General features: G+C 48.8%; 1 protein-coding gene across 5 annotated transcripts in view; it reads right to left on the bottom strand.

Annotated features, from left to right (window-relative positions):
* PALM2AKAP2 (PALM2 and AKAP2 fusion) overlaps nucleotides 1-15,281 on the bottom strand; it is a 307,652-nt gene that overhangs the window by 176,734 nt on the left and 115,637 nt on the right. For 3 of the 5 annotated variants that reach the window (XM_037036072.1, XM_037036074.1, XM_037036075.1), the window contains exons 4-6: nucleotides 12,175-12,289; nucleotides 11,283-11,304; nucleotides 5,722-5,823 (exon numbers count right to left, since the gene is read on the bottom strand). In XM_037036072.1, the coding sequence (XP_036891967.1) occupies nucleotides 5,722-5,823; nucleotides 11,283-11,304; nucleotides 12,175-12,289 (239 nt within the window). The remainder of the gene's footprint in view (nucleotides 1-5,721; nucleotides 5,824-11,282; nucleotides 11,305-12,174; nucleotides 12,290-15,281) is intronic. The other 2 variants (XM_037036073.1, XM_037036076.1) reach the window with 1 other exon arrangement.

Below are 15,281 nucleotides of genomic sequence, written 5' to 3'. Positions count from 1 at the left end.
CTCAGGGGAGCAGGCTTTCTGGAGAGCCCCATGGACATAAAAGGGTTTGAAGAAAAGCTCTCTGAAATTTTCTGGAGGAAGGATCTGGAGGCAGAGGAAAAAGAAAGGGTACAGTGCCGAGGAAGTTTCAGCAGTCAGGTGCCTGAGTGCAGTCTGTTCTTATTAAATGACAATTTAATGGTTGATTTCCAAATGTGACATACTGATGACGACACGACTGGAGTACACAGAGCATTTTTGCTCTTCCTTCGCATAACCCCTTAAGACAGGGGAGTGACACGTTCATTTTGCTCATGAAAAATAAGAACCGAAGTAGCTGGGTTCCGCAATGGGCTGTGAATGAATGACTGAATCGGTGCTTTGACTTTGGGCCTTGCTGTTTGGTTTACTAGGTTCCTACTCCCTCAAAAGCACTCTGTAAGGACCACTTTGAAGAAGCAGAAACACTGTAATGGGGCATGATAATCCCGGCCTCAGGCTTCTGAAAACAGCTGGGTTTGGGGCTACAGTGGGAAGCACCTGGGGAAGACACCTGCCCAAACACTGGGCTGAGGGAGGGATGAGAAGCTACTGCGGCCTGGCGTGCTGCAGCACCCAAAAAGATGGGCCCGAGGAGCAGAGAATGCCAGGTTCTGGTTCAAACGTAACCCCCTGGCTCTCTTACTGCCGTCTTCCCTGTTACTTTCAGCCTGAGCAAAAAGAGAGCAGCTCTAAGGGCTACAGGGAGAGCGGGGAAGAGGACACATGAGCACGTGGCATAAGAAGGGGGAAGAGAAGCTTATAAAACAAGACACCATGTCCCATAAGAATGGAAAATCCAATCCCTGTTCGATCCTTTGACTCAGGTTTCTCCCAGCTCACTTCCCTGGACTCGCTGTGATCAGGGGGAAGAGGGACAGGCCGAGGGTCCGCACATTAAGTACAAAATGACACCCTGCTGTCATTAGACAGTAAGATGGGAGGTATCAGAAGGAGGGAGAGGGACAGTGGGTCTGATTCCTAACCAGACGACACTCCATCTTTGGGCCTCAGTTTTCCCATTTGGACAATGAAGGGTATCCATCCTCGACATTCCATGGGGCCGGGAACAGCATGCATCCTCGTGTGTCGCTGATGTGTGAAGTGCAGTAGGAGGGTACTAGACAGCCAGAGCATGACTGTCACCCAGAAGCCAGATCATCCCACCACAAGGAACACTCAGCAGCTGGCAGCACTTCCGGAATGTGGAAGAGAAGCAGTGCGCATGCTTGGCTCTCTGAACAAACATGCGTACGCGTGTGGTCTTGTCCCTTCGGGCATATGATTATGCATAAACATATACGGTCACACTTTCTCTGCAGTCTGGCAAAAGAAAATTGACTATTATAATGTCACTAACAATGAAAATGAGGAAATTAACTCCAAGTAGATTCTTCTCCTCACCCCAGAGGGTAATCTCTAACTTCAAAACTCAGTAATCAAAAATGTCTTTGAATAATTGTTTTCCCAGGACCCCCTGGTGTTAATAAAAATAAGTAAGCAAATATGTGATGTTGATGGATAACAGAAGCCAAAGCCTATTTCTCATATGTAATTTTACTTCCGTTTCTTGGTCAAGGACAGTTTTCAGTCTGAAAAGTGATAGAAATAATATTGCTAAGAGAGACGTGAAGAGTGGAAAATAAAAAATCACCAGGAGACAGAAATGCTCTCTGTGCTTTTGGCCAAGGGTCTCTGTTCCCCTACCGATGAATTTGACTCAAGGGTCTTGTACACCAGGAAAGGTGCTGGAGGCAGGCATTCAAAGTTCCGATGTTCAAAGCTCCAGAGGGAATTCCATAAACTACCTAGACGTGAGCTGGATAGTCAGAGAGCAGAGACCACCCGAGCCAGCAGGAGTCCTTCACACAGCACCCGTGCATATGAATCTCATTTTCATTTTGTTCAAGGTCTCTATGCAGATTAGGCAAATGCCAGAGACACGGCACCTCTGGATCGCCCTAGAGTCCCTTATATTCCTGTGGACAAGACAGAAACTGGACAACTGCTAGAACGTGTTACTTGTTGAATGACCCAGGGTTCCCATGGGCCAGTGGGCCTGGAACGGTGTGTTTGCAGGCCTCTGACTTAAGGTCCAGCGAGGACCTTAAGGCGTTTTAATCAGTGAAATGATGAAAAATAATAAAGGTGTGCTTCTCAAAAATGAGGTGAGGAGAAAAGTAAAGCTATGGGGTGCCATGATCGTGAGCTCTAAAAATGCCAACAATAGAGTTTTTCCTACTTTCAAAACTGTTAAACCCTTTATTCAAATGAAACCTGAAACTGAAATGCCACAGTTAACACAAGCGTGGAGGAGCCGCTGTGTTTGAAAGGGAGAGAACGCCACAGCCCTAGCTACCAAATCGCCTGACCTCGTTCCCTTCCCACCTTCCTCTGAGGCTCCTCGGTGACCCCATGAGATCCCGCCCCCAACACTTATGAGGGACAATCTAACAGCAAGGAATTTAACAGACACATCAAATCTACAAAGGGCAGAAAGGCGCATAGCTCATCCTTATTTCCACCTTTTGAGATTAAGAAATAAAGAATTTTGTAGGTTCTGCACGTGCGCGGGTGAAGCAGCCTGTGCACCATCATGGGGAAGAGACTGTACGTTTCACCTGAAATGATTCTGAACATTGGCTGCGCTGGGTGAAGGGAATGAGGCTGAGCAGTGGCTTTGCTTTAGAACCTGCAGCTGAAGGGCCATGATGCCAACAGAGTGAGTCAAATGATCTGTCATGTCACGTCCTGCTCTGTAGGGGCAACAGCCCCTCCCAGAGTATGCAAGGCGGCTCTGGGCACTTCAAGAAGACCAGGGACAAAGTGTGGCGTGTTCAGAGGGGAAGGACAGGGGTGGTGGAGGGTGTCTCAAAGCCATCTCATCATCTTGGGACCAGCTAAAGAGACTGGGGCTGTGGGCATTAAGGGGATGTAAACTGAGGATCTGGGAAAGTTAGGAAATGGTAGTCATTTTCTTTCTGTTTTGAAATATTTTATTTATTTATTTTTTTAGAGAGACGGGAAGGGAGAGAGAAAGAGAGGGAAGGAAACATCAACGTGCAAGAGACACATCGACCGGTTGCCTCTCCCATGCTCCCCAACTACAGACCTGGCTTGCAACCCAGGCATGTGCCCTGACTGTGAATTGAAGGGGCAGCCTTTTGGTTTGTCGGCTGGGTGCTCAATTCACTGAGCCACACCAGCCAGGGCATGACAGCATTTTCGAACACGTAAAGGAGAATCAGAATTTAGGTTTGTTCTGAGTGGCTCCCGGGGGCAGGACAGGAACCAAAGGGGGCAAGAGGAGGGCGGACAAATGACGGCTCCACCAGAGGAAAAAATTCCCGAGAGTCAGAACCAACTGCAGACAGAATGGGCAACCGCCCTGGGGGGGGGGGGGGACTAAGCTCCAGGCACTGAGGTGCACGACCACGTTTTGAGCACCGTTTTGCAGGGCTGCTGCACCCTGGCTTCTGTGCTTGACTAAGGGATCGGAATAGATGCCTTTTAATTCTGAAAAGTGACGAGTCTAAATATAGTCTCACGTGTTCGGAATCCTAAAACTCTCAAACTCCAATGTCCAGAACATTTGTCATAATACTGAGTAATGACTAGTGACATTTATAAAAATGGCCCGATGTTTGTGCAAATCTCCAAAAGGGCGTTCCTAAAGCAAGGTGCGTGATACCTAGGAAGATTCTAGGGGTGAGCACCATTAGTCGGTGGGCTACCCATGCTCTGTGCAGTCACCGCCCTTGACAATGAATTTGAACCCTCTCTTTTCAAACCAGTCTGGACAGAGGAGGGCACAATACATCAGATGTGACTCCTCCCACAACTCCGCTTATCTCGTATTTCCACAGAAGATGCGTTCACAAAAATCAGTTCTTTAATAAACAAAAGTACATGTAAACATATTTTAAAAAAGATCTGGCCACATAATACTTTTTAAAAAATGCACTTGCTCTTTGGATCACCCCATTTTTGCAGGACATCTAAATGTGGAGGATGCCGGGTCGTGATGCTGCGTGTAGTCCCACACACACAGTGCTACACTCACATCAACACACCACCACTCTGGAATTTTTATTTTTATTTCTTTATCTTTAGAGGGGAAGGGAAGGAGAGAGGGAGAGAAATATCAACGTATGGTTGCCTTTCATGTGTCCCCTGCCGGGAACTGGCCCACAACCCAGGCATGTGCCCTGACTGGGAATCAAACCTCGATCCTCTGGTTTGCAGGCCTGCATTCAATCCACTAAGCTATACCAGCCAGGGCAATCCACTCTGGAATTTAATACTCCTTGACTATCAACACTATACAAATCCTTTTTATGCCTCTTAAACACCAGTTCTCAGACACTGCCTCTACCCTCTTCACGCGCTGATCCATTAGTTGGAAGCCACTGCATGTCCGGGGAGGTGTGGGCATATGTGGAGAGGGGTTGGAAAGCTTTTTACCCAGGGCTTTCTGATAACACCCAAGTCTGATAACAGGTGGAAAGGTGTGTGACTTCTGAACAGCCACTACCCAACCTGATCTCAGAAGTGCACCTTGCAGCTTAGGTCACTGCCAATGATCCCCGTACAGCACAGCCACAGGCTGCAAATTCTGGTTTATTCTGTAACACCCAGAGAAACGTGGACCGGGCCTGGGATGGACCAGATGCCACTCCTGGTCCCACCCAGCTCTAGAACTCTGTGCGTCTGTATGTAAAACAACACGGGAAGACGTCTACAGACAAACCCAGGAGATACCTAAATATAATCAGTGCCTATGACAAATTGTCAATACATATTTTCCAGTTCCTTTTATTTTTGCATTAAAATAAGGAGGGACTATTTGCTTCATAACATATATTCCAGTTGGTACATATAAAAGATTTCCTCTGGCTTCAACGTCCATGACTGTTTTGTTTCATGAAAGGTGTCATCATGGGGTTTATTTTAAACACACATGTACCTGGATTACGGAAAGTACAATCTGATGTCACATTTGAATTCACACACATTGTCACTAAATGTGCAACTTTGGCAATTCACTTTTTCATTTAATCCCCAGACACGTAGGGCATTTCTGCATAGAGCAAACAGACTGACATAGAGATTCACTGTTCATGTCCTTCCAGTCAATTCCTGAGGCACACGCGTGTTGAACAGAGCAAAGCATGGCTCTCTCTACACTCACCCTCATGAATATATTATTCTCTAAAATCCGCAATTGGAAGAAACATATGTTTTTTAAATTGCTCCTTTCTCCCCACCAAATACACCACAGTAGCTAAGAAATAACTCCATAAATGGGAAGACTTGGGCATGCATATATGTCCACATGTTGAGAATATCTTCCACCCAGCTCCCGATACAGGAACTAAAAATCCCCAGAGGTAGAGTACAGATTAACTTTGAGAATCAAGACAGGTATAAAGAACACACACAAAAACAGAGAGATTTCTCCGAAGCTGGAGGGAAAACAGTCTATATCCTCAATACTCCCTCCCATTCAGTCCTCAGTCGGTCATCAGGGCCCAGTGCCTGCCATTTGCGGCCACTGTAAATGCCATGTTTGAGGCTGGGTGGAGGACAAGGTCCCTCTATGGAACAACACCTGGGCATCCTCCATTATTAGTAAAGTGCAGAGAAATACAAGCCCCATGGCCAGTCCTGGCATCAAAGCCAAATTAGCTCCCCAGGACTTACCAGCTGCTCTGCTGGTCCCGTCCTGCCCAGGTGCCGGCTCTGCTGTTCGGGAATAGAGGATTGGCAGGTCGGGGAGCTGGGAGGAAATGCAATTTACTGCATCTGGTAGCAGAGAACAGGGAATACAATTAGGCACAGTGTCAGGAGGCCCAATGGGTTCATTGCCGAGGCAGCAGCTTGTCTGCCCTACATAATGGAGCTCCGAGGTGGCCGGGGGGAGAGAGGATCAGGGTAAACAAAGACAAGCATTTGCCCAGTGGCGGGTCATCAGCAGAGTAGCTGAGGCAGGAGGGATCCTGGCCAGAGAGCTCAAGCCCAGGTCTGCTCTATGTATTAAAAGATTCATCAGAAAGCTCTAGATTCTAAGAGTACAGTGAGTTCAGGGCAGGGAAATGACATGGGCCAGTGGGAGCCCTTATCAGCTTGGTGGGACCGACTGCCTATGCTGAACTGGAAATACAGCTTTAGTGCCTGATTCGTTCAGAAGGCCAGTTTTACACGCTTTAAAAAAAATTCTAGAATTTATCACATGATTTCAACACTGTTGTTTCAGCCAGAAAACCCTGACATTCCAAATAGCAACCCCACAGTGAACTCACCATTAGCTCAGTTGCAGGAAACAGGGCAAAAGAGGGATACTAGCTGTGTTTGGGAAAATACCCTCACAAGCCCACCCAGGGAGGTGAGACCCTGGAGAGCATAAACGGCAGCAGGTGCTGAAGTGTCAGAGGAGAGGCGGAAGCCACTGGGATGGGACAAGGGGGAGAATCTGTGTGTGCCCCAGAGAGCAGTGGAAAAGCCAAGGCAAGAACATCCTAGAAAGCTGGGCTCTAGGTGATGTGATTCCTTCCTGCGTCATAACGATGCTCCCAGATCCTGGAATGGCAATCACTCACCGGTAATTACCTCTCGATTCTTACTGCACATCTTCCCTGACTATCCCACAACCACCTCAAACTCTACAGGCCCAAGGTGAACTCATCTTCCCACATCTGCTGCTTCCCCAGTTCACCCCAGGGGCCTGGGCAGCCCCCTGCACGCCCCCTGCCAGAGTCCAGCCTGTCCCCTATCCTCTGCCTCCTTCACACCTCTTCCATCCTCCGTATCCCTGTTGACACCACCTTCGTTTTAGCGGCTTTCTGTTTTCTTCTTGTGATTTCATGTTGGACAGGGCCACGAACAGACACAACGTTAGGATTAGGATCTGTTCAGTTTCTAGACTAGAACATTGCTGACTCACGTGTGCTTCTGAACACTCCAGACTGTACTGGTATTAGACCATTTGGTTCTGAGCGCAAAGAATGCACTCTGTGAATGAGGACGGAGCAGCGTTTCTCTAAGAGAGCAGATGTTCCCCCATTCACCATTTAGGAAGAAGGAACGGAACCAGGAGCATGCAGGTGGGCAGGCCTTAGGTTGGAGTGAGGCTCAGGCTGCTGGTTCTTTCAGTGGCCTATGGAGGCTGGAGCTTGCACCTTGGACTGGGAGGATGGGGTTAAAGACCCTTCATAGCAAGGAGGAAGGTGGAGCCTTTCAGAGGGTGGGCTGGGAGATGGCCGTTGAAGCCGCCTGGTGTGCCCCTGAAGATGGGCTTGCCTTTGAGCCAGGGCCCCAGGGGCAGCCACATGTCTGAAGTTGCATGTTACTTTCTACGTTGAACTGCCCTGCTAGTGTTCCTGAACTTAGGTTGCAGACCCTCTTCTCACTGTGGGAAGGGTCTGGGCCCTAAACCATAACAAGGCAGAACCGGATGGAGCGGCAGCTTTGGGTAAGCCGGTCCTGAGGGGTAGGGTAGACTGCTAACAATGGTCCAGGGGAAGAATGGGGCAGCAATCTGGGGTTAGAGGAACAGTGTAGGGCACAAGAGACGACCAGAGCAGATTTGCAGAACTTGTGAGTTTCACTGAGGTTTTCCTACCTCTGCGGAATGGCTTGTCGGTAAATCTGACTCCCCGCATTCATTTCAGCGAGGTGGAAGCTCAAGCCATTAAGACCAGGTGAGAACTCACAGAGCAGTCACATATATGTCTAGTACATTCTATGCTAAATATAGAGTTTCTAGGGCGCCTCTGCATACTAAAAGTTTTAGTAGCTGGAAACAAAAGCCACTCACAGCCAGAGGACTCTGCACCCGAAACAGCATGTGATTCCTAGTGTTTCTGTCTCAGCTTTCCCCAGGAGGCAGTGCCCTGCCCGAGGTGGGAGGGTGGCGGAGTGACCTTCGCCCAGCGTTCACTGACGGACGGCTTGAGGACTACGGTTCTTGGAGGGCTGGGGCTACATGGCTTCTGCTGAGATGAGGGAGTGGCAAGGGGCAGGGCATGAGGGAGAAAGCAGGGCAGCCCCCTCAGTATATCATTAGGCAGTAACTCCTAAGGTTATACAGCCAGGAGGTGTCTGATAGACCAACACAAGGAACAGCCAACAGCATCCATGGGAAAAATGTTTCATTTGGCTCCGTCAGTACATTGCCCTCTTGCGGCCCGAGTCTGGGTAGCCTACCATTATTCTCCCCACTGTCGGAGAAGGCGGTGCGTAGTCCCCGGGCAGCAACGTAAGGGAAGTGCTTTTCAGGAATTCCAGCACGGCTAGAATTTTTACTGTAGCTATGAAGAATGTAAGTAGCCAAAGCCAGGTGATAAAAACCCTCCTGAAGTGGGAATTCTGGGCAACCTGAAGACACACTGAGACTCCCCAACAACTGGGATGAAAGCGTTGCCGTGGGGAAGGCTCCAGGCCGCCACAGACTGGCATGGGGTGGGAACCGAAGATGACCAGTGCCACGGCGAGGACCGAGATGGGGCCAGGGCATTTTCCCCTTCCCAGTTCTGGCCACGGGTGTCACACCAGCTCCTCCACGGGTAAAGCACAGAGCTAGCACTAGAAACTGTATGCGATTTATAGTCACACAGGACACTGTGCCTATTTAAGGCAGTAAAGGCAACTCACCCAACCAATGAAGATGCTGCCGTATCACAAGTGTGCAGATGGGGGAGGGAGGAAGCGAGGGGGGTTAAGAAGGCTTATGGCCGGGAAATTCTGCTCGTGATTGGAATACATTGCTCTTGATTGCCGGGACTACCATGGGAGCAAAAGCCACTGGCGATGCAGCAGTACAGGGCCTGTATTTCCACTGACACGCATAGGGTGACAGGCACAGGGCACCTGACATGGGGTCATGACCCACGCACATGCCAGCAGCCGTCTCCTTGGCACCTCATTAAACCCCAGCTGCTTCTGCTAATTATCTGCCACCTCTTGCCCAGCTACATAATCTTAGTTGGCCCTGGATTCCATAGTCAGTGTGTTTCAGAAGTTGGGTATTTTTCTTAAAGTATTATTACTGTTCTATAATTTTATGTTCGTTCTTAAGTAACAACCGTTGATTGATTCTAAGACAGTCTTGGCAACTTTGAAGTCAAAGGGGCCTTGGAAAGTAGAGAATGAGAAAGTCCCCCGACATTTCACAGTTCCTTACTGGGCGTGCTTCAGTTTTTCCCCTCAGACCACGGAATGACCCGAACAGCGACCACATTCTCGGAAGGACGCGTGTCCCCCTTCGGACTTCTTGTTTCGCCAGTAGACATGGTGTGATGGAAAGCCTCCCCCTCCCCCAACTAAGTTATAACCAGTGATGGCAGGAATCACAATACACGGTGACAGGCAAGACCACAGAAACATTTCCCTGGCCATGTCCTGGGACCCGGAGACTTCTGCATCCTCTGAACTCCGAGGTCACCCATCTGGTCAACAAGTGACAGAGGACAGAGTCATAAAGGTGGTTTCTCCGCAGGCATGACCATTAGGTATGTCTCTTTAGGTATGACCGGGTTTCTCGCCACCTGTATGAACTGCTCAGGCGAACAGACGGAAACAGTGGGAAGTGACGCAGGAGGAAATGAGGGAAGCTCAGAGTGAAAACGGAAGAGGTGGTGGCCAGAGTTTACAATGGGGCTTCATTTTGCTCATTAGCATGTCCTAGGACATGTGGTCACTACACCCTGCACAGACTTTCAGGGACACGACAGACAGGCTCCTTCCCGTCCCTAATTAGAGAGAAGTCCAGGAGAAGTTTGAGGAAAGAGAAAAAAAGTGAAAACATAAAAGGTCAGGGTGCACCTTTCTAGTGTGTGGATGTCTGGGGTCCATGTCCCAAACCCCATCCCCGCCTGGCATTTACTGCACTGTTGCTGACTGTGTGCATGGCCACAGGTCTTCCCTGGCGCCACAGCTTTCCCAGGCTGCCCTCCAGTTCCCGAAAACGGGCAAGGCCACATCCTCAGATGGTGCTCCACCTCCAAAGCAAAGATCTGATTTGGCCCTGATTTGGCCACACCCTAGAGAAGTTTCCAGAACTGTCATAGGTACTCCTCCTAGAGTCTGCTGGCTTAGCCGTGACCTCTCGCTGCCCACATGCACCGAGGTTTAATTTAACACCTTCCCAAAGATTACCCGGAAAGCCAAAATCCAGATCCTCGGCCTTTCACTGGCTGGGGGTAAAAAAACAAACAAACAAAATAATACTCCCACCCTGCCCTGCCCCGAACTCAGAATTAGCCTTAGTGCAAGCTCTTGGCTCATCCATTACCCAAACCCATTACCTATCTCTGCATTGTAAAATCTCTTCCCATGTATTTCCAAATGACAGTGGGAAAACACTGATGTCAAGTCTTATTCTGGCTCCTGATTATCTTCCAGTTGAGAGGTGGACTTGATTATAATAACCCGGTGAGCAGGTGGGATCTGATCCTTCTGACAAGTCTGACATTCTGCAGCAAGTCTAGCTGAGGGCCAGAGTGAAAGTGAGAACTGAGTGGTTTTCCTGAGTTTGCAGCTAACTAAGATCCGGGGAACAAGGTTAAGAACGAGAGGCGCACAATTCCAAGTTCATCCCCACAGCCCTAGGTAAGGAGAGCGGATGGCAGGGGGTGGAGTAGGCCATGGAAGGGGAGGGAGAGCAGGGGGAAGGCCCCTCCTGCCAGGATGGGGACGGGAAGCCAGGGCCTGGCTCCCACTGTTCCCACATCTCATGTGCTTAGGCCAACTACGCCCCTCAGGGAGGAAGGTGCTGCCCAGCCCCGCCTCCCTAAAAGGCTGGAGAAACTGAAGTTTCCTGAATCAAAGAAAAAACAGAGGCCTTCGAAAGGTTTCCTAAACACCAGATAACAGCCTTCTGATGTGTGCTGTGACCTGGAGACCTAGGATAACTGCCAGGACGAGTGAGCTCTTTCCAGCCCAAGATCTCCTGGTGTTGACCCTCTTTGCGAATCACCTTTCAAGGAGGATCCAAATTTGGAGCTTTGGAGAACGAATAGGAAAGGGAAGAGCCAGGTCAGCTGTATGAGACTAGAAACAGGGAGTCGAGAGACAGTCCTTGAAGCAGAGAGGCAGAGAAGGCTCGGGCTGTGTGGGCCTCCTTCGTGCCCTGGGAACAGTGCGGCTCTCTCTTCCTGACGCCCTCGCAAACCGACACACCACGTCTCCTGGTGAGCCTGTGTTAGTGAAGCTAAGCTGACCAGGATGAACACGTTAATCTATGGGCAGAGAGCGCTGACACTTACCTCCATCCGTATTGGAGAAGCTCTGTGGAAACAAAAGCAGGGCAGAGCATTACCACACAGGCAGGGCCACCGTCCCTCCTTCTTTCAACCCGTCTTTCTCCCCTAGGCCCAGGCCTCCATTTCCACTGTGATGGGCAAACCCAGTGCTCTCTTTCCTTCTGGAAAATTTTTGGGATCCTAAAATTTCAGGGAAAGGTTTACCATTCCCACCTTCTACCAACTTCCTCCCGGTAGAGATTTATTTTGATGATCCAGCAAATACCCTTGGTTGTGTTGGGGAAGTGATATCGGGAAATCCGATCTTAAAATGAATTTGCTTAGATTGGTTTCCCATGGCTGATGGGTACTTGAGGAAGCAGGAGTTATGAAATAGACACAAGGTCCTGAGGCATTCAGAGCCTACTGGCTTTATGGGCTCTCTCTCCTCTTTGCTACGTGATCCCCTAGTTTCCCTCCACGGTAAAATCTCATGTATTGACACTTTGTTTTTCAAATTCATGTCCGTTTGATATGTTCTTGCCTCGCCTCTGGCCTTTTTATAAAAGAAAGACTTAAATTAAAGCCACTTAATAAGAATTGGTTTCCAGATTCTAGAGTCCAGTAGAAGATGACTTTTCAGGTATTAGACATATAGACAGTTTGGACAGTGGGTGGATGGGATTAATTTAATGACCCTTCTCCGCGCCTCCCCTGCAGGCCAGGTGGTCCCAGAAGCCGGGCCACTCTCAGCTTCAGAGATGGCGCTGGCCTCACACACCCACCCCTTGTTCCCAGACTGCGTGGCTCAGCCTCGTCATCAACAGCAACTGGACTTTTCTCCACTCGGCACCATTTGGCTGGTGCTCACTCCCCCGTGGGTATAATTCAGATAAATCCCATTTGTCCCCTTTACCTTCTGAAAGTCCTTGAAGGATTTTTCTGTCTCCTTTAATTTCTCTAGGATGATTTGTTCTTTGGCCGATATCTGGGACTCTTCACTTTCTAGCGCTTGGATTTCCTGCTCCAGCCTGGAAAACACACAAACAGAGGACAGGTTGCTTTATTGTCCTGCCATCGTGGGGCCAGAGAGCAACTCCTTCCCAGGGGGGTGGCTTCCTGCCGGGCTCCGTTTTACCTTATGCTGAGGTCCCAGGCCAAGGTTCTACACTACAGAGCATCCTGTGTTTTCAGCTCAGCCACCGAGCAGAAGCTGGTCCAAGGAAAACCACCCGGACCCACAGCCACTGGTGCACTGCCGCTGCTCTGCGATACGCGCTGCTGTCTCCCCTCCAGCTCAGTGTGAGCGTTCTTAACTCCAAGGCAGACATTTTTACACAGCAGAGGATATTAGGTCTGAAGGGAAACAGCTTTGTATTCTCCTAGCTGTCTCGGGGTAACTGTTCTTCTATCAGGTCGGCCAAAGGGTGAAGAGTGCATCTTACGACCACTGAGAAAGGGCTGGTGGTCACTACCCTTGCAAGCCTGCTATCATTTTTCTCAACCTACCAAAAGAGGGAGATGCATTGGATGGACACAATAGCCCCCACTCTTCTGGAACTTTCCTCAGTTTTCACAGCCATGAAATATATATAGTTCCTGAAAGGGAAATTTCAGCGCTGCCTGGGAGACTCTGGGAATATTCCAGAACAGCAGCGACAGTTATAATATGGGGGAAGTCTCAGCAGCTGCATTCTTTCAGTGAAATGATAGTAATAAATTAACTTTTATTGAGCACTCGGTCTGTGCCAGGAACTGAGCTAAGCCTTCACATGGCTTATTTTATTTAACAGATGAGATCATTGAGGCTTGACAAAGAATTAGTCTACTGGGGCAGAGCCTCAAAGCAAGGGTTAGACACCCTGGCTAACTCTAGACCCTGCGCTTAACCATTGTGCTAAACTCTTATCATCTGGGCTCTACAGCAGTAGATCACGTATTCCTGCTTTGTTAAACTTTGAGTGTGCTGGCATACTGGGCTGGCAGTGTCATGCAGCAACGCCTCTGGGGTTACGAAGGGATGGACGTTCCCTGCCAAAAGGACTGTGGACTATTGTGCCTCCTGAAATATTTGATCTGAATTTATTTGCTCATGCATTCATTCGATTTTGCTTTGGTGGTCTCTTTCCCCTGCGTCACGCTAAAAGCTTTGCTGCCAGGTCTGTGCCTGCCTGTATTAGTCCTCTCCCTCCCTGACTTCCCTTTCCATCTGCCAATCTGCTGCTGGGAACAGGCTAACCAAGTCTGCCAGTCTAAGACCTAAAGTTAAGAGTGCAGAGTGAGGTCTTCGGAGGGGTGAGCAACACTGAGATATAGGCATGGACTTACACAGGGATGCGCCGTACCCCCTAAGACCTTTTCTGTTTCCTTCCTGGACATCAGAAAAAAATAGCTTCCGGATGGATGAGACTTTGCAGCAATTACTTTGTGTTATGCAGACAAAACCCTATGCAAAATGGCATGCCTCCAAATGAATACAGTTTCAGATATGTTTACCATTTCACTCACAGTAAAAGTGAAGTCTTTACACTTACTTATAAGGCCCTAGGTACTGGAAGGCCAGTACCTACATGGCCTCCACCCTTACCAACATGCCCATTTCACTTACACATTCATCAAACAGAGCTACTCCTTATTCTCCCATTTGTGCCTCACATTTTTCCCTCCTCCAAGAAACCCATCACAAAACCCTATCCATTTTTAAGTCTCTGCTCAGATACCATCCACCCCATGAGGCTTTCACAGATTCACCACCAGGAAATAACATCATCTCCTCTGAGCATTTATGAGCACATTAATTTGGTTTGCCAGAGGTCTTTTCAAGTCTACTGTATGTTAGAGGAGTAGTTCTCAACCAAGGTGACTTTGTGTCCCCCAGGAGGTACTTGGGAATGTCTGGAGGTACTTCAGTTGGCTGTAATTCAAGGAGACTGGAGTGGATGCTACTGTCATCTAGTGGGGAGAGATCAGAGACATTGCTAAATATCCTGCAATGCACAGGACAACCCCACAACAAAGAATTATCTGACCCCAGATATCAATAGGGCTGAGGTTTAGTAACTCTAGAAACTTTATGCGCTGGAACATATGTAAATTATTCATTTTCTCTACCAGATTATAAATTCTTCATGGAGAGAGCACAAATGCTCAATACAAGTATGTTGAATGAATGAAAGGAGCTGAACCAAGCTGCAAAAAGCCATGGTTCCACCAAGGTGAGACCTTCAGGGTTTCTGAAACCAGGGCAAAGTCTTCTGCAAGCTTTGGCTTAGGAGAGGCTGCGTGTGGGCTGGGGGGCAAATAGGATGTAGAGAAGTAGGGGGGGCAAGCAACACAGATATTAAAGAGGAAGACATAAACTCCTTTGCCACTGCAAATGTTCAGCAAAATCTTCTACACACATCTATGAAAATGATTTTGGGGGAAAACTAGAAAAGAGATATGAATGCACAATAGGGGTAACACACACGAAATAGTTGAATGATCCAGCACTAATTCAATGGGTAAAGGAGTTCTGGGCTAGAAGTTTCCTGGAATACTGAATGATAGTCCTGGCCAAGAGGATTCTGAGAAGATGCCATCTGAATCTCAATGGACAGAGGACCTCAGCAGGTATTTGGACAGATTCTGCTACTCTCCAACATATTCCTTCCCTTCCTCCCTCACCACCATTGAAAGAGTATATATGCTGACCCACTGATGTTGGTCTCAGCTGCATGATTTGCTTTGGCCTCATGGTGTGCAGACCTACTTCCCTGCCCCTTGACTTTGGGCTCAGCAGTGTGACCTGCTTTAGTCAATGCGATGTTAGCAGACACAACATGAGCAGAGGCTTGCAATGTGTTTGCTGATTGGGCTTGTCCTCTTGTGCCTCTGCCAACAACACTGAAGAGCCTCTCTGGGTGACTGCTGTCCCTTCAGCCTGGGGCCCTGAAAGAACACATGGGCAGTGGACCGCAGCCCAACCTAGAGCCAGGAGCCACGCCCCTTTGGACCTGTACTTCACATCAGGGCTACTCAGCT

Source organism: Sturnira hondurensis, unplaced genomic scaffold, assembly GCF_014824575.4.
Source record: "Sturnira hondurensis isolate 20B ecotype Veracruz unplaced genomic scaffold, ASM1482457v3 Scaffold0022566, whole genome shotgun sequence".
Classification (NCBI taxonomy): Eukaryota; Metazoa; Chordata; class Mammalia; order Chiroptera; family Phyllostomidae; genus Sturnira; species Sturnira hondurensis.
The sequence above is the reverse complement of the archived record's forward strand: the minus strand, read 5'-3'. Positions and strand labels throughout refer to the sequence as shown.